The sequence below is a fragment of the Berghia stephanieae genome, chromosome 8, assembly GCF_034508935.2.
Source record: "Berghia stephanieae isolate SIO BIC M18660-M18661 chromosome 8, UCSD_Bste_1.3, whole genome shotgun sequence".
Classification (NCBI taxonomy): Eukaryota; Metazoa; Mollusca; class Gastropoda; order Nudibranchia; family Aeolidiidae; genus Berghia; species Berghia stephanieae.
In genome coordinates, this window is record NC_088367.1 from 5,501,197 (window position 1) to 5,527,393 (window position 26,197).

At 39.0% G+C, this 26,197-nt stretch overlaps 1 protein-coding gene across 12 annotated transcripts; it reads left to right on the forward strand.

Annotated features, from left to right (window-relative positions):
• The first annotated feature begins 660 nt into the window (after nucleotides 1–660).
• Nucleotides 661–24,467, forward strand: LOC144978068 (uncharacterized). 12 transcript variants are annotated; one of them, XR_013646457.1, is made up of 12 exons: nucleotides 699–835; nucleotides 3,910–4,136; nucleotides 5,391–5,497; nucleotides 8,630–8,829; nucleotides 11,088–11,282; nucleotides 12,234–12,336; nucleotides 13,512–13,623; nucleotides 15,229–15,363; nucleotides 16,765–18,426; nucleotides 19,883–22,609; nucleotides 22,680–24,099; nucleotides 24,181–24,467. XR_013646457.1 is itself a non-coding variant. In XM_078923601.1 (10 exons), exons 3-10 carry the CDS (start codon nucleotides 5,412–5,414, stop codon nucleotides 21,887–21,889), a joined length of 4,500 nt encoding a protein of 1,499 aa, XP_078779727.1. In that variant the 5' UTR covers nucleotides 699–835; nucleotides 3,910–4,136; nucleotides 5,391–5,411; the 3' UTR covers nucleotides 21,890–24,467. The 12 variants fall into 12 exon arrangements, 8 of the variants coding, with proteins under 8 accessions (XP_078779724.1, XP_078779727.1, XP_078779722.1 ...); XR_013646454.1 differs by lacking the exon at nucleotides 699–835 and adding an exon at nucleotides 3,104–3,184 and having other exon boundaries at nucleotides 3,910–4,125; XR_013646456.1 differs by lacking the exon at nucleotides 699–835 and adding an exon at nucleotides 3,122–3,184.
• Nucleotides 24,468–26,197: the final 1,730 nt, after the last annotated feature.

The window sequence follows — 26,197 nt, forward strand, 5'->3', positions numbered from 1 at the left end:
CACAGATTGCATTTGCTAATGCTTCTATATATAGAATCTCTGCTATCACGCAATCGCGCCCAAAAGGCCCATATTCGTTTTCAAAAAGCAATGCTGTGTGGATTTCCAAGTTACGAAAGACATGATTAATTTGTTTACAGCTGCCATGTACTACCAGAACGAATAGTGTTCTTCGGGATCGAGCACATTTACTTGTAGTAGTAAAAATGCTGAGCTATAATGGATTCTTGGTTCGTTGAAACGGGCCTGTTGAATTCAGTTTAATTTGTAAAAATGTTACTTTTGTTGAGGAGTTCTCCAGGTGTGTAGACCTCTAGAATGAACTTTTTATTCCCATCGTGATAATTCGGTTGTATGTGACATTTTTTCTGAGTCTCAAGTCAATTATTCGTTATTTTCTCGTTGTGCTGATTACAACTCAAATATGTGACCTATGATGTTGTTTAAGTTTAAAAGGAAAAATTCAACGATATCAACAAATGCACAGAATCTAGTGAGAAATTGCAATGGCGAAATGGTGTTTTGATTAAGGTGAGTACAGCGAATGTTCCTTTAAATTAATTTTCTTTTTTCTTCTTCAAAAATGGGGGGAATAAATTGTTTAACAAATCTAAAGAGTTTTCGCGAGGCTAAGGTGGGTTTGGTGGTATTTGGCCTCCTGCCGAAGAATCTGGCCACCTGCTATAGCTAGTTTGGTCACTTACTCAAAAATGATCTGGCAACCCTGTTTTTGGCTAGCAAAATCTTTTCTTTCGTTTTTAGTTTTTGTGTTTCTAACTCGGAAAACAAGGTCCTAAGACTACGATTCTGTAATTAAGCTTTTATATCTATCGAGGTTGGTATAAATGCTGACATATCTTGTTCTTTTTCCACTCCTTTTTTATTTTTTTGGGAGGCCTTCCGAAAGCTCCTCATGTTAGCATTTCTTTAAATTAGCATGTCGTATATTTTCTAACGCCGTGATTATCCCCAGACACCTGTCTGGGGATAATAAAAATTTGTTATCCCCAGACACCTGTCTGGGGATAACGAATTTTCATTATCCCCAGACGCATATTTGAAACTCCGTTCTTTTAAACAATTATCCACATTCCAGAATATGGAATGTTTCCAGATGCACATAGAAATAAGGAAAGTTAATAAAATATCTATAAAAACATAAAATTAACCAACATTAAAATCAGTTGTTACTACATATACACAATATGCGTCGACTTCGAAGTGGGTGTGATGGCCGAATGGTTTAGTCGTCTGCCCTGGAAGTTTGACCATAATCGACGTTGTGGGTTCGAATCCTAGTAACGTCACTTTTTTTTTGTTTTGAATTCCGTCTTCTTTTTACAGAACGTTGAAAGGGATAAATGTCCCATCCATCCTCCCCCACCTCTTTTTTTATTATTAAACTCTCTCTCTCTCTCTCTCTCTCTCTCTCTCTCTCTCTCTCTCTCTCTCTCTCTCTCTCTCTCTCTCTTGTTTTTTTCTAGTTTCTAGCAAATATATTCGTCCCCACTCCGATCTCAAATAGTGTCTAAAAAGAATAAATAATTAAAAAGCAAACAAACAGAAATATTCAGAGAGCGACCAAATGGTCAGATAGAGGAGAAAAAAAAAAACAATAATTGTTTTAAAAATAAAAACAATTTAAAAATTCGTGCTCAGAAACGGAACATTTACATAAAGGTTTAGCAAACAAAAAACTCTAAGGTTTAGGTCAAAATATAAAAAAAAAAAGAAAAAGAGAGATTTCCCTCGGAGCAGGGAATAGTGTTAACAATAATAATAATAATAATAATAATAATAATAATAATAATAATAATAATAATATAATAACAATAATAATAATAATAATAATAATAATAATAATAATAATAATAATAGTAATAGTATGATAATAAGAGTATTAATAATAAAAATAATACTATTATTGATAATAATATAATAATGATTATGATGGTAATAATAATAACAAATATTACAATTATTATTATTATTATTATTATTATTATTATTATTATTATTATTATTATTATTATTATTATTATTATTATTATATTATCATTGACCAAAAAAAAAAAAAAAAAAAAAACAATAATAGATCTAGAGCAAATTAAATAATGAAATAATATTATTGGAGAAATAAAAAATGCAATGATTAAAAAAAAAACTCTTGCTCGGAACTCGGAACAAAAGTGAAAACAATGAAAATCAATTGGGAAGAAAGAAATAAAAGTAAAAAAAAAAAAAATGAGTGAGGGGGGGGGGGGGGGGGGGGGGGGGGCGGCGGTCGCGACTGGGTCGAATCTGTGCAGCTAAAAGGAGTAAAATGAAAGGTGGCCTTACCCACTGAGCTGCCTATCCACACCGCTATCGGAATATTTTAAATTCATATTTCCACCATTTTTGCTTCCTTGTTTTGGTAGTTATTTTCATCTCTGATTCGAATAAAAATATGTTGTTGGATCTAGTTTTGTGGACGTGTGATACTAAATTGTATTGTCTTGTGCGAAGCAGACAGGAAAATAACAGGTGTGGGTTTTGGGCTTTGGGGCGAACAACACCATGGCATAGGAATTCGTCCGCGACATAAAAATTATTCCCGGTGTCGTCCCCAAAATTGTGGCCAGAATGAGCAAATTATAGAAACAAGAGATGATCAATAAAGTTAACAGGTAGGTTGGTAATGAAAATTTAAATGGTTGGTGGACTATGAACAGATTTGATGATTAACAACTTTCTTCCTGGTTGAAAATAAAAAGTCGAATTGCCAGCTTGACGTTTTCAGATCAAAGTAACAAAAGAAATTTCATTGATCCATTTGCTTTAAAAATTTTTTTTAAAAGAGCTAGATTTGACATTTGATCACTATTTACTTTCATCTTGTGTTAAATATCACTTGATATATTAACTGTTTTGGGACACAACCACTAGTATTTTTTCCAGAATATTTCGTATTTTTCACAACTAGTTTGGCATTTTGCATAAAATCTTTCTGCCCACTTGCTACATGCGTCTGGGGATAGTATCCTCAGACAGGTGTCTGGGGATAACAAAAATTGGTTATCCCCAGACACCTGTCTGGGGATAACGAATTTTTATTATCCCCAGACAGGCGTCTGGGAATAATGACAGCCATTTTCTAAACGGCAACGGCACTAACACGGGACCGGAGGCCTTCCGAAAGCTCGTATTTTCACCGTGGATCTTTTGATTTTGTCTTTTGTCATGCGTTTATTTATTCAGTTTGTCTATATCTAGACGTCTAGTAGCATTTTAAAAACTCTAGAACAAGCCTTGATGAATTTGTGAAAGTCCTAATGCTAATACGACCATGCCCTTGTTTTGGTTTGGTTTTCTGCCGCCAATTTGTTTTGTGTTGTGAAGTATTGAAAGCAGTTTTCTCTATTATCTACTAATATTACTATTACTAGCTCGATGTCGGATGATTTTTTTTTTCTATTAGGGTTAGTCACAAGTCTTAGTAAAGGTACTAGGGTTTTTGTTTTTCCTCTTAAGTAAGGTTAGTTAAAGGTACTATCGAGGTGAGATCGGAGTGGGGACGAATATTTTATTACAATTTGCAATATACTATAGAAAGGAACCAAACGAGACAAATGATTTATTACAAATGAAAGTTGCGGGTGGTTGGATGGGAGCATCACCCTTGAATCATATACCTATGATGTTCGAATGGGTGTACGATCCGATAGTGATGTCGTTTCTTCTTCTCTTTACTAGCCTATCCTGCTTCTTTGGTTTGTGATTGTATTTTTGACAGGGGATATTTTTTTTCTGTAAATCTTCTGCCTGTTTGTTCTTGGTTCTTTATAATTTAGCTTATGATATCTTTAGGTAATGATTTTGATTTACATTTGTACTATTTTTGTTAGATTGCTTGTTTTTTTGTTTCAGCGGTCTCTCATATAACCTCCATTGTGTTGGAAGAGACCTAAAGCAACAAACAAAAAAACAAATGAAAGTTTTCTTATCGTGTTTATTTTGAATGAGGACACTTTTTCTTAAATTAACAATTTAGAATCTTTCATTTGTGATAAATTGTCCCCAAGAATAGCTGCCGACAGGACCAGGTGGAGATCCCTTGCATCTCCTCAAATGCCAGCAGTCCTGGTGAGGCTTGAGTGAGTGGGTCATTTGTCATAAATTGGTTTACCTACCTTGATCTATTGTGATTGTGTTATTAAAAAACAAAAACTTGAGCTTTTATATAGCGCAATATCCGCTAAACGTGCTCAGGGCACTATACAAGGGACCCTGACCAACAGCAATACGGAACAATGTAGAATGAGACAAGACGCTTGTTAGGCAATATTACTTTTTTTTTCGACAGGGACAACGCTGTTAACAGCCAGGTACTCATTTTACTCCCGAGTACAGTGAGAGAATGTGAGTAAAGAGCCTTTTCCAAGGACTCAACTATGCGCCGAGCGAGGCTCGAACCCAGGACCTACCGATCCAAAAGTGAGTGTCATACCACTAGACCACATAGCCATAGAGGCCCTTTTGGAAATACGCCCTGGTTCAAGAGTTCCAGACATTGGCTTACTCGACTTAATCCTCTTCACTCCTTGTGGACCATATGGCCCCTACGAGCGTCTGCCATCTACTTCTGTCCTTGGCCATCTTGTTGGTAGCCTCCCTGGTGAGGCCTGCTATTTTCAATTCGTCTGACAGTGACTGCCTCCACCTCCATGTCTGTCTTAGACGCCCCACTTTTCGTGTCCCTTTTCGTGGGTGTTCCAATCAAGGGTTTGGCAGGTGACATTGCTCCCTGGTCTTCTCAATGATGGCCAACCCTTCTCCATTTCCTCCTGATTTGGGTGTTGACTGGCTCTTGGTGTGACCTTCTCCATATTTCTATGTTGTAGATGTGGTCTTGCCATCTGATTTTCAAAATCCTGCGGCGTTGTTGGTTAGGGTGTTTGTGACCCTCCAGGGTTCAGATCCATATAAAGAACATGTTTTACAATGGAGCCAAATATTCTAAGCTTAGTTGCATTATTTGAGACAGCTGTTGCTTTTCATATATGGGCAACAATGTTCCAGACATATCTGGGAATAATTATTTAATCATGGGACAGCTTGGCTCAGCTGTACGGTCTTTGCTTCGTACCTGAAAGGTACCGAGTTCGACTACCTGACTACTTGTGTGGCCTTGAGCAAGTCACCTAGCCTTAGCTCACTTTGCGGCGCTGCACTGCGGCTGATGCCTGAGTTATTCCAGTCTTCCCTTGGAATAGACCCTAAAGAAAAATTTCCCCTTAGGGATGAATAAAGGGAATTTATTTATTTTATTATTTATTTATTTAGCGATCAATCTTAGTGATGGTTGGAAGTATGATAGGATGTTCATTTTGTATGTTTCTATTCTGCAGAGAGAGACAGATCAATGTAGAATGGAGGTGAATAGAAGGTGTAATGTCATCGGGTGTCAAAATCGTGACAATTATGGAACTAGACAGTCTACCAAAATTTTCCATAGGTATGTTGAGTCATGCAGAGCGTGCTTATAGCTGTGCTGTTCTTATTATAAGGTGTTTGGGATTATTTTGCATAGTCTACGTTCAATCCTCATTCTACAGTAAAATAACTTTTTCTTCTGAGTTTCAAAATGTATGCGTAATATGTAGTATGTATCGGGTTGCCAGCTTGGAGCTGCCCTCGTGGATCTTTACCTTGCAGTGGTGAGGGGGCTTGAGGCACACAGGAGGGCAAAGGTGTAAATCCCGGTCGACCGTCACGAGACCATCCCGGGTATCGAGCCAACGAGCCACATGAGCTGCTCGCCCCGGGCGCCACACTATTAGAAAAACAAAAAAAACGTTCAGTCCCCGAGAAGAGGGTGCAGCCATTAGCAAAGTGAAGAACGGCAAAGCAGCAGGGATAGATGGTGTATATCCCGATATGGTGACGCATCTGGGCCCCAGGGCACGGGCCTGGCTAGCAGAGGCAATGTCTGACATCCTTGCAAAAGGAAAGCTTCCACAAGTGTGGAAGCATGCGAAGATAGTTGCCATCCTGAAGCTAGGGAAGCCGGCGAAGGAGGCAGACAGTTACAGACCCATATCGCTGCTGAGCTGTCTTTACAAATTGTTGGAGCGTGTTCTATTAAACCGATGGGGGCCGGTCCTAGACGCTGCCCTGCCACCCGAGCAGGCAGGCTTCAGGGAAGGGAGGTGCACCACGGAGCAGGTCATTGCCCTTACAGAGCATATTGAGCATGGGTTCGAAAGAAAACAGCAAACAGGTGCTGTGTTTATAGACCTATCAGCGCGTACGATACAGTCTGGTGCGATGGGTTAATGCTCAAACTTGCAAAAATCATAAGGTGCAAAAAGACCTTGAAGTTGTTCTCTTCGATCTTAGGGGAAAGGCAATTCCACGTCGCGCTGGGAGACGTCACGAGCAAAGTAAGGAAATTGAAGAATGGGGTCCCTCAGGGGTCGGTACTTGCGCCAATGTTGTTTAACGTTTACATTAACGATATGCCGAACACTTCCTCCCTGAGGCTGGGATACGCAGACGACTGGGCACTCGTTACTCAGAGTAAAGTGTGGACCCGTCTCGAGAGCGTACTCAGCGAGGACGTCACCAGACTCAAATCCTACTTTGACAAGATGAAGATGAACACTTCAAAAACCGTGGCCACTGCATTTCACTTATGCAGTGGTTGGCACACCCGTAAACTGAATGTCCTAGTCGGGGACCAGCCACTCCCATATGAGCCGCTTCCAAAATATTTAGGGTTGACGTTGGATCGCAGCCTTATCTATCGGGTTCATCTTGAAGGGGTTGCCCGGAAGATAGAGAAACGCAACAGTCTTCTGAGGAAGCTGGCGGGATCGACTTGGGGCGCTAGCCAAGCGCTCCTGAGAACGTCCGCCCTGGCACTATGCTATTCCACCGCGGAGTATTGCGTTCCAGTTGGGGTAGAAGCAGAAACGTTGAGAAGGTGGATGTAAAACTTCGCAAGTCGATGCACATAGTGTCGGGAACGCTAGCAACAACCCCTAGAGAATGGGGCCCGATAATGGCAGCGATCCAGCCCCCCGATGTCCTGAGGGAGACCATTACGGGAAACTGGCTGAGTAAGATCAAAGAGAGAGGGAATGGGGATACCCCTCTCATGCGCATAATGAACGGTGCCCCCGTTTCGAGCCGAAATAAGTCCCGGCAACCCTTGTACGCAGAATCCCTGACTCCGGACAGAGCTGCACATACGAGATGGAAGTCGGTTTGGACGAATTCAATCCCTCATGGGGGCGGGGACCTACACTCCTCTAAGCTTGGTGAGAAGTTGCCAGGCTTTGATACCAGTAAGAGGAGACACTGGGTAGCTGCGAATCGGCTTCGGTCAAGGAGCTGCCTAATGGCAAGTGCGTTACATCTGTGGGGTCTAACTTCCTGTCCAATATGTCCACGCTGTGGGCAAGAACCCGAGACGGCAGAGCATCTAGTCGAAAGGTGTGTTGTGACGATGCTACCAGGCGGGTTCGCGACGGTGCACGAATGGGGACCGGACTTTGCTGATTGGGTCGATCGTCATAACATAATAGTGTGAACCATAAGAAGCTGCTGCTGCCATTGGACCTACACACCTGTAAGCTTGGTGAGAAGTTGCCAGGCTTTGATACCAGTAAGAGGAGACATTGGGTGGCTGCGAATCGGCTTCAGTCGAGGAGCTGCCTTAACGGCCAGTGCACTTCATCGGTGGGGTCTTTCTACATGTCCAACATGTACCAGCTGTTGGCAAGAACCTGAGACGGCAGAGCATCTAGTCAAACGGTGTGTTGTGACGATGCTACCTGGTGGGTTTGCGACGGTGCACGAGTGCGGACTGGACTTTGCTGATTGGGTCGATCGTCATAACATAGTTGTGTGAAAACCATAACAGGCTGCTGCCATTGATCCATTGGAAAGTCATTTTTAGCTTTTTATTTTAAAAATTTCTTTTATAATTTAATCTTTTAAAAAAATTTAAAAATTGAGCTTTTATATAGCGCAATATCCAGTAAACGTGCTCAAAGCGCTTTACAATGGTCCCTGGCCAACAGCAACACTTAATATGTGGGACGAGACATGACGCCTGTTAGGCGATATTACAATCTTTTTCGAACATGAGGCAACGCTGTTAACCGCCAGGTACTCATTTTACACCTGAGTGCGGTGAGATCATGTGAGTTAAGAACCTTTTCCAAGGACTCAACTATGCGCTGAGCAAGGCTCGAACCCAGGACCTTCCACTAGACCACATAGCCGCACAAAAGACCAAACACAAGCCTTCTTTTCTTGTCTGCCACAAAATACGACAGCATTATGCCAGGGGTTTGGGATGAGACGAGGGAGAAAGATGTTTGTGATTTTTGCTTGTTTGACTTTTGATTGGAATCCACACGCCTATTACTATGAAAAAATAGTAAAAATACGAATTTTTGGCTTCAAAAACAGAAATAAATAGCCATTTTTGATTCAATACAATGTGTTAAAAATAAAACGTTGATGCCACAAAGCATCTATTCACAGTTTTGAAGGCATATTTAATACTGCTAAGGGTAAAATATTAATGTGTAAGTCTGAATTAATTGTTTGAAATTGTCTGACTTCCTCTCTACAGTTTTCCCAATAATCCTGTGCTTAGAAGGAAGTGGTTAAGGAGGATAGGCCGAATAGAAGATGGAAAACTATGGAAGCCGACTGGTATATCTCGAGTTTGCAGTGATCACTTTGTTCCTGAGGATTATCGGACAGGTGTTCAACTAAAATTGCGTCGAAGTCTCCTGGCGGGTGCTGTCCCATCCATATTTCCAGAGGATAGTGAGTTTGTTTCCCCTTTTTTTAAAATTGAGCTTTTATATAGCGCAATATCCACTAAACATGCTCAAAGTGCTTTACAAGGGTCCCTGGCCAACAGCAACACGGTAACGTGTAGGATGGAACATGATGCCTGTTAGGCGATATTACAATTTTTTTCGGACAGAGACAGCGCTATTAACAGCCAGGTACTCATTTTACACCCGAGTATGGTGAGAGAATGTGAGTAAAGAGCCTTTTCCAAGGACTCAGCTTTGCGCTGAGCAAGGCTCGAACCGAGGACCTACCGATCCGAAAGCGAGTGTCACACGGCAAGACCACATAGCCGCACAAACTTAAACATTATCACCATTTTTCTGCATGACTTTCTGATTTTTTTTGTCTATTTAAAATTTTTTAAAAACTGTTCCAGTTAAAGAAGGCTTTAAGTCGAGGTTGAAAGTTGGCCAGAAATTTCCAGCATTGTCAGTTTTTAGCCATTAACTCACTCAACCCTAACACCGACTATATCTGTAGCTTGCCTAGGTTACTTTTACTCCATGCCTATTTATTACATTTTTATGAGACAAATTATAGGCGTTGTATCAAAGCTAATGTTTTATAGTTTTTGCATGTTAACTCTTTAAGATTCAACCCGACAAAAACCGACAACGGCATAATATTCATGGGCGGGGTAGTCAAGACTGGCCTCAGTAAGTAAAATCCAATCGTTGTGAAGGAAATGACAGGCCCTGTCACTGCCGCAGGGTGTTTTCAGCTTTGATTTTTATAAATTTGCCGACAGAAAAGAAAATACGTTTCAGAAATTGCGATTTAAATCACAGGCTATCTATCCAGCTGGCCGAAACAAAGACGCTTCTCCCCGTCGATATATTACGCTATTGTTATGCAAGGTATATAACACCTTATGGAGTAGGCCTAAAAGCTAAAATCTAAAAGTAAAAAATATAATTCTGAGGAATTTGAAAGTCACATTGCTGAAATCAGCTTGAAAAAAGAAGTACATTGGTCTTTGTTTCATAAAAATCGGTTGAAAACCAACTGTTTTACGAATAAATTTGATTTCAAAAATTGCTTTTGTTTATTTTAGCTTTTTTTAGCAACTTTTTTATTTATCGGCCAATTTTCTTGATTTTTATATCATTCTTTATATCTCAAAGAGACGAGATCAGTGATATACTTTGTTTGTTTCAAATGTAACTAGAACATAATTTGGCTTTTTTACCTATCGACCATGCCTGGATAATTTATTCAACAACGTGGCGATGTGACGCAACTATTCCATGGCCGTCTTCCACTGCATCGACGGTGATTCAATTCATTGTTGACGGCTGTTGACACCTGAGCTGCCATAACGACCAATCGTTGAAGGGTCAAGATGCTCAGTAGCCAATCGTTCTTCGGTCAAAAAACTTATGAACTCACAAGAACAAAAGTTTGAAATTTGGTTTCTGGGCGGAGTTTAGCCATGAGTGACCGTAGAAAACGAAAAGGCGACTACAGATATCAAAGAGGAGGCTTATATCATCAAAGGATGTCTACATGATTGACATGGCCATATAGGGAACTCATTATCTACTCCCCCAAAAAGAATTTGAACACGAGAGGGTTAATAGTATCTAGTTGAATAAAACTATCTATGTACATGCTCATTTTTAATACATTTTTTCCAATTTTGAAAAGTAGCAAAAATCTCTAGGATTGAGTGAGTTAAAACCTGGGGGATGCTGGAAAAGAAAAATCCTGCCACTGCCCCAGTAATGCCTAATAAACCCCTCCTCCCCACCCCCCCAACCAAAAAAAACAAACAAAAACTGGCAAATCTCGGCTTGGGAGAAAAATGCAAATGAATGTGAAAACTGTTGCTTTATCTGACATACCGTTTGACAATATGGGGGACTAGTATAAATATGAACTGATGTACCATCAAGACTACATTGCTATACATCAAGGTATGTTTATATTTAAAATGGGTGGGGGGGGGGGGGGGGGGGGGAGTGTTAACTTTATTAGCAAGATTTTTTGTTTGTTTGGAGGATTATAACTCTAGGAAAAATAATCGTACCCAGCTCTCAACCCTGCTTTAAATATAAATGTTCTTTTATTCTTGAGTTCTATAGTTCATTTTAAGCCCAAAACACAAATTTATAGTTCTTTTATTCTTGAGTTCTATAGTTCATTTTAAGCCCAAAAAACACATATTTATAGTTCTTTTATTCTTGAGTTCCATGGTTCATTTTAAGCCAAAACACGTATTTCAGATGGAGAGAGGCATATCTTCACAGATTCAGATGATGATGATGAAGATATCGGTGATGATATCGGTACCATTCTTATCGACATCAATGATTCCCATTCTGCTGAGCAAATTGGAACAACCTTGAAGGATACGGACCACAATGCAGTGGAAGATCCCAATTCACAAAGGAATTCCAAAATGGAGAATAGAGGGCAAGGTAAGTTTATTTTGAAGAAAATCGCAAGAAGAACTTGAGCTTTTATCCATCGCATAATCCACTAAATGTGCTCAAAGCTTTACAAAGGGTCCCAAGCCAACAGCAATACTTTACAGGTAGGACGAAACATGAGACCTATAAGCAAACCTGCCTAGTACTACGACATATTCCTAGAAATTTTGGACTCCAGCTACAGAACTGCATTCGTCTCTTTGACTCAATAAATCTTGTTGAAAAGGAAAGTTTTCTTCCTCAGAACCTACAATCAGGACATGCTGAGGGCAAATTATTTATTTCTAAAGCTATTTAAAGTGACTTTTTCTTTTTTTCCTCGGAAATTACAAATTTTTGACATTTCAAGTAGACAGCCCTGTATATAAGTATAAGGTGCTATTACAATTTTATTTTCAACAGAGAAAACGTTTTTACTGGCCAGGTGGAGAGGAGGTGGAAGAATAATTATTTATATTGCGGCCACTCCTCGATACAATAAAGCTCTAGGCGCATAATAATAACTTCTATCCATTCAAATTTCTCTCTCTCTCACTCTCTCTCTCTCTTTCTCTCTCTTTCTCTCTCTCTCTCTCTCTCTCTCTCTCTCTCTCTCTCTCTCTCTCTCTCTCTCTCTCTCTCTCTCTCTCTTTCTCTCTCTCTCACACACACACACACACAAACCTTCCACCATCCAACTATTTAACATATTTAAAAAATAAAGTATTATATATATATATACATATCCTGTGATCATCGTCTGCTCAAATAAAATAACTAATAAATTAAGAATTCTCGAAATAAATAAGTTTTTAAGTGTTTCCTGAGAGCGAGTTCACGGAACCACAGAATACGTTCTCTGCATATTTAAAAAATAATGATTATTAATTAATACAGTAATAAATCTCTCAGTCGAGCCCTGTATCAGTTCATTACACTTGAATCCATGACTTGTTTCAGTTTTGAAGATACAGAGACCTTTTAAAGACTGTGAAGTGATGAAACTGGTGAAGGAGTATCTGTACCTGTATGGAACATTTCAACAGTTGAAAGAACTTTCAAGGTAAAAAAATAAATTATTTTTTAAAAAATTAGTCCTTCAGAGCCATCGAGTCGGAGTTTGTTGCCTGGTTTCTAGAGCATGAAACAGACAATAGCAATTTCATGCTACCCTTTGGATAGGACACTAGTCTTTTGTAAAGTACTTTCTACCAGATCTATTAGACCCAGATACCCAATCATTGCTGGGGTGGACATGGGGGGTCAGAAAATATCTTGATTGCACCCAGGATCTATCTCGGTCATTTTGCTTGTGAAGCGAGTGCTCTACCAACTGAGCTAGCGGGACCCCTGCAAGGTGAAGCAAGGTTGTTGTTATAACATTGTTCTCACTTAAATCACTATTACTGCGATTTAATTCATCTGCTAGTTGTACAGTGTGTTGTTGATGAGCTATGATATGATCGTTTCTTCCTTAATCCATTCTAAATCATCATCTTTCAACTAAGAACACAGCACATACCGGTCAGCAGCCATTTATTGATTGTCATCAATGTCTTTGTTTATTCATCTTAACAACGCCACTACCACATTCGTCTGTAGTGTTTCATTCATCCTGTTTTGTTGATAAAGGGGAAACCTGAAACGTCCATTTTATCTGCTGTTTTTGTGTATTAAATTGAAACTTACATTCAATTTCACATTGTTATTTATTAATTCGAGCTTCGAGCAGCACCAGTTACATTGTCTGAAACACACTAATAATGCAGAGTCATCAATGAACAGGAAAAAGAAAAAAGACCTCCCTACGTTTTAATATTGGGTTGTGTAGATAGCCTCGCAACTGATCAAATCACATCATTTCAACTATGTGGTCTCGTGGTACGACACTCGCTTTTGGATCAGAAGGTCCTAGGTTCGAGCCTCAATCGGCGCATAGTTGATTCCTTGGAAAAGGCTCTTTACTCACATTCTCTCACCGTACTCAGATGTAATTTGAGTACCTGGCCATTAACAGCGTTGTCTCTGTCGGGGGGAAAATGTAATATCGCCTAACAGGCGTCATGTCTCGTTCTGCATGTTAATGTGTTGCTGTTGGTCAGGAACCCCTTGTAAAGCGCTTTGAGCATGTTTTGTGGATATTGTGCGATATAAAAGCTCGTTTGTAATTCACAGGCATTTCATTAAGTGGCTTTTTCTTCTTGTGTTTTTTTTTTTTTCTTTTTTTTTTTAATGCAGAATTAATGTGGATTTGCTGTATCTATGGATAGATTCTACAAAGATCCCTGACATTAAACAGGAAGTGGACAAAGTTCAAGAATTAATCCACATCTTGACGAATGGAAAAGAGGTAAAATATGATGAAATACAAGTCTGGCCGTTTCAGCACTACATTGGAATCCTGTTAAAGCCCTGATTGTGCGGCTATGTTTTTCTAGTGGTATGTGTGTGGTATGACATCCGCTTTCGGATCGGAAGGTTCTAGGTTCAAGCCTCACTCAGCGCATAGTTGAGTCCTTGGAGAAGACTTTTTACTCACATTCTCTCACCGTACTGAGGTGTAAAATGAGTACCTGGCCATTAACAGCGTTGTCTCTGTCCGAAAAATTGTAATATCGCCTACTAGGCGTCATGTCTCGTCCTACATATTAAATGTTGCTGTTGGTCAGGGACCCCTTGTAAAGCGCTTTGAGCATGTTTAGTGGATATTGCGCTATATAAAAGCTAATTTTTTTTTTTAATGTTTATGAGCTCAAAAAATATCATAAAGCCAACACTGTTGGACCAGAAAGATTCATCATCACCATCATCATCAGCATCATCATAATCATCATCACCATCATCACCATCATCATCATCACCATCATCATCATCATCATCATTGCCTTTTTCACCCTGGGTCAGGGTATAGGCCAAACAGTTTTCATCCTTCTCTATCTTGAGCTAACATTTTGGAACGATGTCTTATCACTTTTCTGTATATCAGCTTCGTTAATTCTTCTCCATGTTCCTCGTGGCCTTCCCCTTGATCTTCTGCCCTGAGGGTTCCAGTCCAATACTTTCTTTGCTATAGTGGAGTCATTCTTTCTAAGGGTGTGTCCAATCCACCTCCATCGTCTTCATCCTAATTCCTCTCCCACTGGTTTCTGCTGTGTTCTTTTCCATACTTCTTCGTTCTTAATTCTATCCATCCATTTTATTCTGAGTAGCTTACGCATGCACCTGTTTACGAAAATCTGTATCCTCCTTATACATCCCTGTGATGCCTTCCAAGTTTTCACATCCATACAGTGGGACAGACTTCACGTTTGAGTGGAAAAGTCTTAGCTTTAGTCGAAGGGAGATATCTTTAGTTCTCTAAACTCTGTTCAGAGATGTGAATGCAGCCTGTGCTTTTCCTCCATCCTTGTCAATTATACTCCCGAGATAGCAGAAAGTGTCTATATCTTCAATAAAAATAGTATAACCAAATTGCTTCTGCTCAAGCTCATCATCCTGATCATTTTACTAGTAATAGTAAAATGATGATGATGATGATAATAATAATAATAATAATAATAATAATAATAATAATAAAAATAATAATAATTATCCATTACATAGATCATAAATACATCCATACTAACTGGCGAAGTTCCATCGTGTTTTAAAAGTGCCCTCGTCAAACCACTTCTGAAGAAACCATCACTGGACCACAATATATTAAATTGTCGTCCTGTATCAAATATATCTTTTTTGTCAAAATGTTTGGAGAAGGTAGTACTGACACAATTATCATCTCATCTTAAGAACAACAGTTTGGAACAACCCTTCCAGTCAGCCTACAAACAGCAACACAGTACTGAAACCAGCGCTTCTTAACATTTTCAATGACTTGTTATGTAACGCCTGAAACATGCAAATTGTTTAGAATTTTTTTCTAGTTTTTTAACTCTACATTTTATGATTGACTCAGGTTTATGACATTGAAATATCTGACGTGGAGTCCATTCAGCATCTCGACATTGAATCAGAGAAACTCGCAGACAACGTTGAGGACTTGAATGCACAACAAACTATCTCAGACAAAGATGGTGATGATAATAATGAGGTATGAAAACTATAAATCTTTTAAAATGTACAGGAAATAATATACATAAATATAAATTCCTATTTTCTGACGTTCTGATTCCACTTTTGGAATGTCAAGAGTTAGTAGGTCTGTTTTATTTACTGGTTCGATTTTACCTCCCCTGAGTGTGTTTTCAGCATATATCTCATCATGCCCCAAGGATTTGGACAGGAAGAGGGCTTTCTTTGCACTTAATGTACACTGTGCACATCAATAATATGTTTTTATTAACTGAATGAAAACATTTGTGTTTTCTTTGAGAGAAATAATTAGTTTTTAGATTTTCTTTTTCTTAGGCTTTGTATTAACTTATAAAACTCCTGGCCTTTCACTTCTTAATCATCATACTGGGATGTCTCTTATCGTTCTTATCAATTCATTCCTTTTGGTAACAAGAATTTGGGAATAATATGGTCGTACATTCACTAAAAGAAAAGAAACCCTTTTTTAAAATTCTAATTTAGCCAGAATATTTATAATTCAAACATTGTTCAATTAAATTTTTAAAAATATATAAATAAATAAATTCCCTTTATTCATCCCATCGGGGAAATTTGTCTCTAGCGTCTATTCCAAGGGAAAACTGGAATAACCCAGGTGTCAGCCACAGTGCAGCGCTGCAAATTGAGCTAGGGCGAGGTGACTTGCTCAAGGCCACACAGCGCAGCGGTGGCTGATCGAATTCTGTATCTTTTGGGAATGAAGCAAAGACCGTACCGTTGAACCAACTCGTCAAGTTTTTTTTGTTTTTTTCCTTTAATTTTGAGACTTTTCCCATGCTATGGGCCATCTTGGATTCTTCTGTTGTCGTCTGCGTCAATTCTTTCCGTTCAGCTTGGCTCAGCGGTAGGTCTTTGCTTCTTATCTGGAAGGTACCAAATTCGATCACCCACCACTGCGCTGTGTGGCCTTGAGCAAGTCACCTCACCCTGAGAAGAACAACTACTACTACTACTACTACTCCTACTACTACTACTACTCCTACTACTACTACTACTACTACTACTACTACTACTACTACTACTAAATTACTACTACTACTACTACTACTACTACTACTACTACTACTACTACTACTGCTACTACTATTATTACTACTATAATAATGATAATAAGAATCATATTGTGGTTGTTCATACACAATTTCATAAATTACGAATTTCCTTGTCAAATTACAAAAAATTGACATAAAAATTACTAAATTTGAAGTTTTCAATTTGGCATGTCTGCTAACGTTACACAGATCGTCTACAACTTTCTTTTAGCGTTATCGTTATATCACTACTTTTTACTATGCTATGCACAGGACTGGTTGCTAATTACAATTTGTTCTCTGACTCGTATTTTTTATTAACTCGCATAAACTTTTTTTATTTTCAGATTAACCAGAATACGTTGATGAACCTAATCAACAACCAAGGTATGTTGCAACCCAACACGACCAATCAGCTGCTGGGTGGTTTAGCGGCGGCCATTCCTCAACTCCAGGTTCAAAGCAATGCCAACAACAGCCCCGGAGCAACTGATACGACCACCGCTACCCCCACTCCAGACAACGTATTTGATGACCTGTGTGGGGGTGGAGGTGTAGGAAAAGTCAGCAATCACAGCAATATCCGAGAGCAAGCTCTCAAAATGTCCAGTATTGACTGTGATTCAATCGAGGAGGATGACTTAAACTTTCTTGCTGACACTATGGGTGATAGTAATACGAGTAATGATAGCAATATCAATAACACGATAACACCTGTTATCATCCCTGCCCCAGTTCCCACTCCTCCCAAACCTACCATCAGCCCCGCCCCTTTTCCAAAGTCTAAACCACAACCCGCTCCAAAATCAAGAGTGAAAGCATCAAAATCTAAACAAAGCAAGCAAAATCAGCCAATCGTCAATGTTACTGTAAATAACAACTTAAATCGAAACAGTGGAAATATGATAAATACCTCAACAAACTCGCAGCAAATTACGAATAATATCAACATCACAAACATTCAACAGGGTCAAAAGGTTAACCAGCAATTAATAACACCAACAGGTCAAGTGTATGTAGTGTCTGCAGATGGACAGTTAGTTTTAAAACAACAGGTATCAAACACGCCTTTACTGACTTCAAACATAAATTCAAAACCTACCACCGCCCAACATAACTCATCATCACCATCGACTACCACAATTCCTCGGCCAAATATAAACATCTCGGCCACTGGCCAAGCTCAGCAACCAAGGAATAACAAATCTTCATCACACGCCGACCATGTCAACAATCGAACAAAATCACAAATGGTTGCAACAAACGTCAGTCAATTAAAAGCGGATAACATCAACATCAGCGCATCGAGCCAAAAATCATTTACGTTAACAACCACTTCAACCACACCCGTTCAGCAATCGGGCAGTCATGTTTTTGTGAAGGCCGGCATGGCCTCTTTGAAGACTTCTGTAGTACCCGTATCATCGTCTCAGTCCCTTCCCCAAGTCTCTCCCTCGTTATCCAGTCAGGCACATTTTGTCCAGGTTAAGAATCAACAAATTTCAACTTTAGCCGGCAAATTCATTAAACAGGAACCTTTAGCAGTGATAAAGCAGGAACCACAGGATACGAAACCGGCGTTTTCATTCTTCGATCCACCCTTAACAGCATCCAACAGTAGAAATAACAAGAGCACTAACGTGTGCGTCACGACAACTTCGGCCATATCAATACAATCCTCCTCGTTATCATCCTCTATCAATGATATTATTACAACAGTGTCATCGTCTGTCATAATAACATCCTGTTTAGCTACCACCACATCGCACAGCGCGTCTATAATGAGTGCGGCTACCAGCACATTGACATCACAGACAAACGTCTCTTCAGGCTTCTCCTCCACTTGTATGCCATCAGTCAGAGCCAATGCTGACACATCATCTTCGTCCTTCACCGTGTCTTCCGATGCCATTGTAACGAGCGACAACAGCAGTTCTCAACCCAGCATTCCTACCCCACTCTCAGCCCAGCAAACTCCTGTGACGTCACACGGATCAGGGAAAAATGCTGTAAGTATTTTTATATTTTATGTAGTGCTGGTTGTTCCGCTTAAAGAAAATGAAATGTCCATTTCTGTTTTTTTTTTAAATAAATAATTGAGCTTTTATATTGCGTTATATCCACTAAACGTGCTCAAATTGCTTTACAAGGGGTTTATTTTATTTGTTTTCCACATTAATTTGTGTATTGTTGTGCTGATGAAGGGTTTGTACCCGAAACGTCCATTGTCTGTTTTGTTCCCATACGAAGCCTCTCCATTTTCACTCTTTCGTTAGTATTTTCACGATCACCAGCTTCAGGCAGCCCCTACCGTTTTCTACTTTTCAGTGTTTCTTGGTTACATGTCACTGACAGCTCTCTTTAAATTTGGGTGTCATCGAGAAGTAGATAGTCGAGAGTTTGGGCTATGTGGTCTTGTAGTATGACACCAGCCTTCAAACTGGAAGGTCCAGGGTTCCTCCTGTTTTTGAGCAGCGCATAGTTCAGTCCTTGGAAAAGGCTCTTCACTCACATTCTTTCACTGTACTCAGGTGTAAAATGAGTACCTGGCTTTTAATAGTACAGATTTGACTATGTTGGAACAAAATTTTGATATCAACTAAACAGATGTCATGTCTCGTCCTACTTGTTAAGGGTGGCTATTTTGGTTAGGGACCCCTTGTGAATATTACGCTATGTAAAAGTAAAAGCTCATTTAAAAGAGATTGGTGTGGGGTTTTTTGTGCAAATTTAGTGTTTCTGGTCGAGTGGTAGTGGTAAAAAGTTACACTGTTTTTATAACTTTCAGTTTGCAAGTTCAAATCCTACTGTTTATGGTGTAAGTTTGAGTGCTTGGGGAAAGACAAAAATGCTCTTGACCCACATTTTTTCCCCTTTTTAAAAAAACTTTTTTTGTGTGTGTGTTCTTGGTTAAGCCCAAGCTTCGTATATTTATATAGAGAGAATACAATTGTCGAATAATGACTCTTATGTTGATTGGGGTTGACAAAATCGAGGGCAATGGTTGATGTCCCTTTGTCCAGTGTCCCATTGTCCAGCAGCTTATATGTGCTGCTCTTGAATTATTTTCTTCCTTCAAAACCTACATTTATTCAAGAGTACACTTTGAAACTTTTGAATGTCAAAGTCAAATTAAAATTTCATCAATGTTGCACAGATTCTGGGTATTTAGGGTACTTGATATTAAATTATATGAAAATTGTTGAGAGAAATATTAGTGAAATTTAAAGGATTCTTCAAGATGCAAGCATCAATTTAAAATTAATACAAACTTGAGAATTACAGTGGTGCCAACCTTACGTAAAAAATCGTGTATTTTTATGCATTTTCATTCATGGTTCACATTTTGTTGAGGATTGTTTGTATGCATAATTAAATTTCTATTATTAAAGCATTTTCAGCATTCATACACTTTTTTGGTGCTTATTTTTTTTTTCAATTTCTGCCTATTTCTATCACTTACAGGAATATGAAAATGAATGTGCATCAAGTCCGTATTCAGAGGTTACCAAGACAAGTTCTATACAAACAGCAGCAAATGATGGTCTTCAAAGAATGGACCACTGTCATTCTAACCAAACGGGAATGAAAAATAATGATGAAAACAAACCTGATACATGCGATAAAGTGTTGAATAAAACAATTCAGAGCAGGTCAGAGTTAGAGCAGTATCTGCAAAATTTTAAACTCAAACCCATGACACTATTTTACTCTTGTGGTCCTCAATCGGAATTATTTAACAATGGAAACAAGACAGCTGATTCATCACCTGCTGAGGGGGTGGATACTTGTCATAAAAAGTTAAATGAAACAATTACAAACGGGTTGGAATTAGATCATTACCCAAAAAGCCTTAATGCTAGTGATCCTCTAGTCTGTCCGATTGGTGATCAACACTGTAATATCAAAGCTTCTCTAAGAACATATTTAGCAAAAAAGCTTGAAAATGAAAATAAATATTTGTGCGCAATATGTGGTAAAAAATTGAAATCTCAAAAAAGTTGGCAACGACACCTTTCACAGCATGAATCTAAAGATACAAAGAAATATCAAAAGAGAGATCAAAAGAAACATCAATGTAATTTGTGTGAACAAGAATTCTTTTGTATGCAAACACTCTTCAAACATATGGAAGTTATTCATTCCTGTGGGCCTCAATGTAGCATTTGCAGTATGACTTTCAATTGTTATACCAAATTTACAGAGCACCTTCGACTTCACCGAGAATTTGGTGAGAATGAACCAAATAAATGTAGACGATGTGGCAAGAAGTTCTCAAGTTTGTATAGTCTACGCAGACACATGAAATGTCATGAAGAATTTGACAAGAATGGACCTCAAAAATGCACAGAGTGTGGCAAGGAATTTATGACCAAGGATCGGCTTGAGAAACACATGATTTGTACGCATGTAACTGGTAGAGTAACTGGTATAGTATCTATGTGTGAGATCTGTGGCAAGACTTTTCAAACAGTTTCAAGCATGTCCAGTCACAAGCATAAACATTTAAATCATATTCCTAAACAGGAAGAGTGTCCAATTTGTGGAAAAAAATTTAACGTGCGTGCTTTAAAAAGACATATGAAATCACACAGTGGTGAAAAACTGTACAAGTGCTCTATGTGTCCTAAAACATTTCGCTATAACTTTGATCGAACTTATCATGAAAGTAGAGTTCATAATAAATCATATCCATATACGTGTTCAACTTGTGGAAAAGGGTACCTTAAATATTGTAACTTAATTCTTCATGAACAGAATCACTCAACTGAATCTGAATCTGGCAGTCGTAATGATAGCCATCATAATTTTTATAATTTAACTAAATATACACGATACAGTTGTTGTCTTTGTAAAAAATATTTTGTAAGTAACATTACATATGCCTTACATTTGTTATCCACTCACAGCTTAGAGTTCAACCAGGAAAACCATTGCCCTTTATGTAAAGATGGTGTAGCTTTCTCCTCTGTAGAATTTAAGTCACATTTGAAAACTGTCCATCTGAATGAAAAACCATTCCATTGTTCCGTATGTAGACAGTCGTTCTATACTGTTACTAGATATGTCAACCATAAAATTTTGCACAAGGATGAGAATGCACTTCACTGCAAAGATTGTGGAAAGCGTTTCAGTTGTAGGTCGTCTTTGTACAACCACCGCAGATTTAAACACAGTCCAAGTCCACCTGCTTTGAAAATATACGTATGCCACATTTGTGGGAAGCAATTTAAAGATAAGTTTAAACAGGTTAGCCACATGGTTACCCATTCTGGATTGAAACCGTATGAATGTTCCATTTGTGGAAGAGCCTTTGGTCATAAGAAATCCTGGAGAACACATTTATGGACTCACTCAAAGGAGAAAAGATTTACCTGTGAGAAATGTGAGAAAAGTTTCCATGACAAACGGTATTATAAGTCTCATATGAACAAATTCCATCCAGAACATTTGACAGCACAAGTTGGATAGAGTAAATCAAAGTTACAAATCAGTGAGCAGGCACTGGTGTAAGAAGCTACGGATCTGAACGAAAACTGTGTATGAAACAGTGACAGACAGGACAACACCTCCAGATAACTGGTAGGATAGTAGATTACTGGTAATCAGGAGGTCTGAGGTTCGATCCCCAGTGGAGAGCAAGCTGATTTTTTTAAGGATGGATTTGTTTTTCTCTTGTACAGTCGGCTCCACTTAATTGCACACCCTCGGGATTTGGTTAGGTGTGTCATTTAAGCGGAGTGTGCGATTTAAGCGGAGAAACTAAAAGACAACATCCAAGCACCAGCTTGCAAGTGCCTTTTACTTTTATGTAGGACATTCCTCTCTGAACTTACTACGGACTTGGGACCTTCATGTTCAAGATAAGGCCTCATGAGAAGTTTTTTTGTTTTGTATTTTTTAATTTTTTTATTTGGTTGCTTTTTTTTTCCTCTTACTCTTATTTTCTTTTCTGTTTCATGTTTTGTCGACAACAAGATGTGACATTATTGTTTGTAAGAATAGTAATCATGAGTCGTTGATTGCTTTCTATTGTGTGCAAGCCGTATATAAACCCTTGTCTCCAATCTCGCCAATGTTTGTAGATCATCTGTCAAGCATTCTTCTCAGATAAAGTGACGTCGAGCATGTCAAGTTTTTCAGTGTTTGTCAGGGGTGGTGTGTCACACTCTGATGACTCATATGTCAGGGGTGGTGTGTCACACTCTGATGACTCATATGTCAGGGGTGGTGTGTCACACTCTGATGACTCATATGTCAGGGTGGTGTGTCACACTCTGATGACTCATATGTCAGGGGTGGTGTGTCACACTCTGATGACTCATATGTCAGGGGTGGTGTGTCACACTCTGATGACTCATATGTCAGGGGTGGTGTGTCACACTCTGATGACTCATATGTCAGGGGTGGTGTGTCACACTCTGATGACTCATATGTCAGGGGTGGTGTGTCACACTCTGATGACTCATATGTCAGGGGTGGTGTGTCACACTCTGATGACTCATATGTCAGGGGTGGTGTGTCACACTCTGATGACTCATATGTCAGGGGTGGTGTGTCACACTCTGATGACTCATATGTCAGGGGTGGCGTGTCATACTCTGATGACTCATATGTCAGGGGTGGTGTGTCACACTCTAATGACTCATATGTCAGGGGTGGCGTGTCACACTCTGATGACTCATATGTCAGGGGTGGTGTGTCACACTCTGATGACTCATATGTCAGGGGTGGTGTGTCACACTCTGATGACTCATCCTCATCTTCATTATCCATGTCTGTGTGGGGTTCCTGCCTCCCATAGTGGGCAGGGAGGTACCTACTTATTGTGTCTTCTATCCCCCTATATCTGTTTTCCACACTTGCATTCTGTCTTCGTCTTGGAATGAGATTGCTTGGTTTTGTCCTGGCTGGGAGAGAAATAGTCAAATGCATAGTTATTGTTTTGGGAGATGATATTTTTTTTCTTGTAAATCATCTCTCTGTTATGTATTATTATATTTGTTATAATTTATAATGTGAGCATTTGAGTGTATTCCTCTTAGTGGGGGCCGTGCTTGTGTCCAGATGAGACTGATTGGTACGGTGATCTCAAACTAGGTACATTGATGGTTTGCTCTTGGAATCCACATCTGATCCCTATTTGTTCCCAGTTCCCCTTTGTCTTACTTTCTCTTGGGTGCTTTAATTGTAATTCTAGAACTTTTTACTATCCCATTTTCTTCCTTTTTACTGGCGCTGATATAACCTAAATGTGTTGCAAGCGTCGTAAAACCCTTTAAAACAAACAAACAAAAACATATTTATGTATTACATAATTTTAAAAAACGTGCTGTTTTACCCGCCAATTTGTATGAATATTATTATGATGCCACATTTTCACCTGGAACAATTCATTGATATTTATGTATTGAATTTTGTGATTTATTGTCATTTTATGTTGACCATGTCAAACTCCCAAACGGGAATTCCCATTATTCTATTCTAACCATTTCCCATCAATGTTATTGTAGTGACGTAGGTGCCTTCCCTGAGGTCCGCGTTGCTATTAAAAAACATGTTTTTTTTAAATTGAGCTTTTATATAGCGCAATATCCACTAAATGTGTTCAAAGCGCTTTACAAGGGGTCCCTGGTCAACAACAACGTTTAACATGTAGGACGGGACATGACGCCTGTTAGGCGATATTACAAAGCGCTTTACAAAGGGTCCTTGGCCTACAGCAACATGCAACAAATAGAACGAGACATGCCGCCTGTTAGGTGATCTTACAATTTTTCCTACAAAGATAACGCTGTTAACGGCCAGGTACTCATTTTACACCGGAGTACGGTGAGAGAATGTGAGTAAAGAGCCTTTTCCAAGGACTCAACTATGCGCCGAGCGCGATACTCGAACCCAGGACCTTCCGATCCGAAAGCGAGTGTCATACCACTAGACCACATAGCCGCACAAAATGTTTATTACTATTATTATACATTTTGTACGTTTTATATTTTGATGTTTTGCTTTATTCAATAAACTCCATAAATTGAATAGATAGAATGAAGGTGATGTCACTTGGGTCTTTGTTATTGTTTTTTGCCATCCGCGTTTATGAGTAATTCTCACTAAACTGTATTAATATTAACCAGATTATGTATAAACGAAACATTTAAGGTCACACATAGTTTTGTGCGTTGGTCCGTTATACTTCCTGATGGCAATGTGTGACCTTCTTAGCCAAGCGCACACTATATATATATATATATATATATATATATATATATATATATATATATATATATATATATATATATATAAAGCCTTCTGACGTTAATACTTTCACCAACACTTCCTTTACGTGGGTGGTCGAGGTACCTGAGTTGACGAAGGATCTGAACCATCGAACTGTGTGCTAACGAATCACATGAAATCGCTATCTTCATTTTCTTAACACCATACTACTTCCAAGACAGCTGAGAGTCATAACCTTTGGGTGGGGTTCCTGACCTCCCATAGTGGGCAGGGAGGTACATACTGTGTCTTCTGTCCCCTTATATCTGTTTTCCAGCATGCTTTCTGTCTGTGTCTTGGAATGAGATTACTTGGTTTTGTCCTGTCCTTGGCCGGAGTCCTCGCTGGGAGGGAAACAGTCAAATGCATAGTTATTGTTTTGGGAAATCATATTTTCTCCTTGTAAATCATCTCTCTGTTATGTTTTATTATATTTGATATTTTGAATGTATAATGTAAGCATTTGAGTGTATTCCTCTTTGTTGGATTTTGTGCTTGTGTCCGGATGAGACTAAGAGTGAGGTGATATCAAAGTACATTGGTGGTATGCTCTTGGAATCTACATCTGATCCCTATTTGTTTGATACCAGTTCCCCTTTGTCTTACCTTTTCTTGTGTGCTTTAATTGTAATTCTAGAACTCTTTACTATCCCAATTTCTTCCTTTTTACTGGCGCTGAAATGACTTTAATGTGTTGCAAGCGCCGTAAAACCCTTAAAAACAAACAAACAAACAAACAAGAGCCACAACCACAACCGTGCCACATGAAATCATAGTCTTTCGGCTGCCTTTACATGAAATCAAACTATCGCTACTAGTACTAGGCTGGCCACCCATCGTCTATTCCTCAAGTTACAAACCAGTATCATTACTACTACTACTACTACTACTACTACTACTACTACTACTACTACTACTACTACTACTACTACTACTACTACTACTACTACTACTACTGCTGCTGCTGCTGCTGCTGCTGCTGCTACTACTACTTCTACTACTACTACTACTGCTGCTGCTGCTGCTACTACTACTACTACTACTACTACTACTACTACTTCTACTACTACTACTACTACTACTACTACTGCTGCTGCTGTTACTACTACTACTACTACTACTACTACTACTACTACTACTACTACTACTACTACTACTACTACTACTGCTGCTGCTGCTGCTGCTACTACTACTACTACTACTACTACTACTACTACTGCTACTACTACTACTGCTACTACTACTACTACTACTACTACTACTACTACTACTACTACTACTACTACTACTACTACAGAAAAAGTGAGTGGAGCAGGCACTTATGTTGATAACAACAAGAGATGAAGAGAGTAGGAAAGTGCCAGAAGACAATAGAGAATAAAAATTTCGCGGCGGTGATGGAGGTTTGAACCCGCGACCTTACTGGTACAACTCCGCCTGGCTGGGAAGAGCGTGACTCTACCGTATGAGCTACCCACGATCCAACACACAAAATTCCGCGAA

What these genes read in the sequence shown, in the direction of transcription:
- LOC144978068 (XM_078923596.1), top strand. An exon ending in TCTTGACGAATGGAAAAGAG is followed by an intron (nt 13,624 to 15,228) that starts GTAAAATATGAT and finishes TGATTGACTCAG; the next exon opens with GTTTATGACATTGAAATATC. An exon ending in ACGGATCAGGGAAAAATGCT is followed by an intron (nt 18,427 to 19,882) that starts GTAAGTATTTTT and finishes TATCACTTACAG; the next exon opens with GAATATGAAAATGAATGTGC.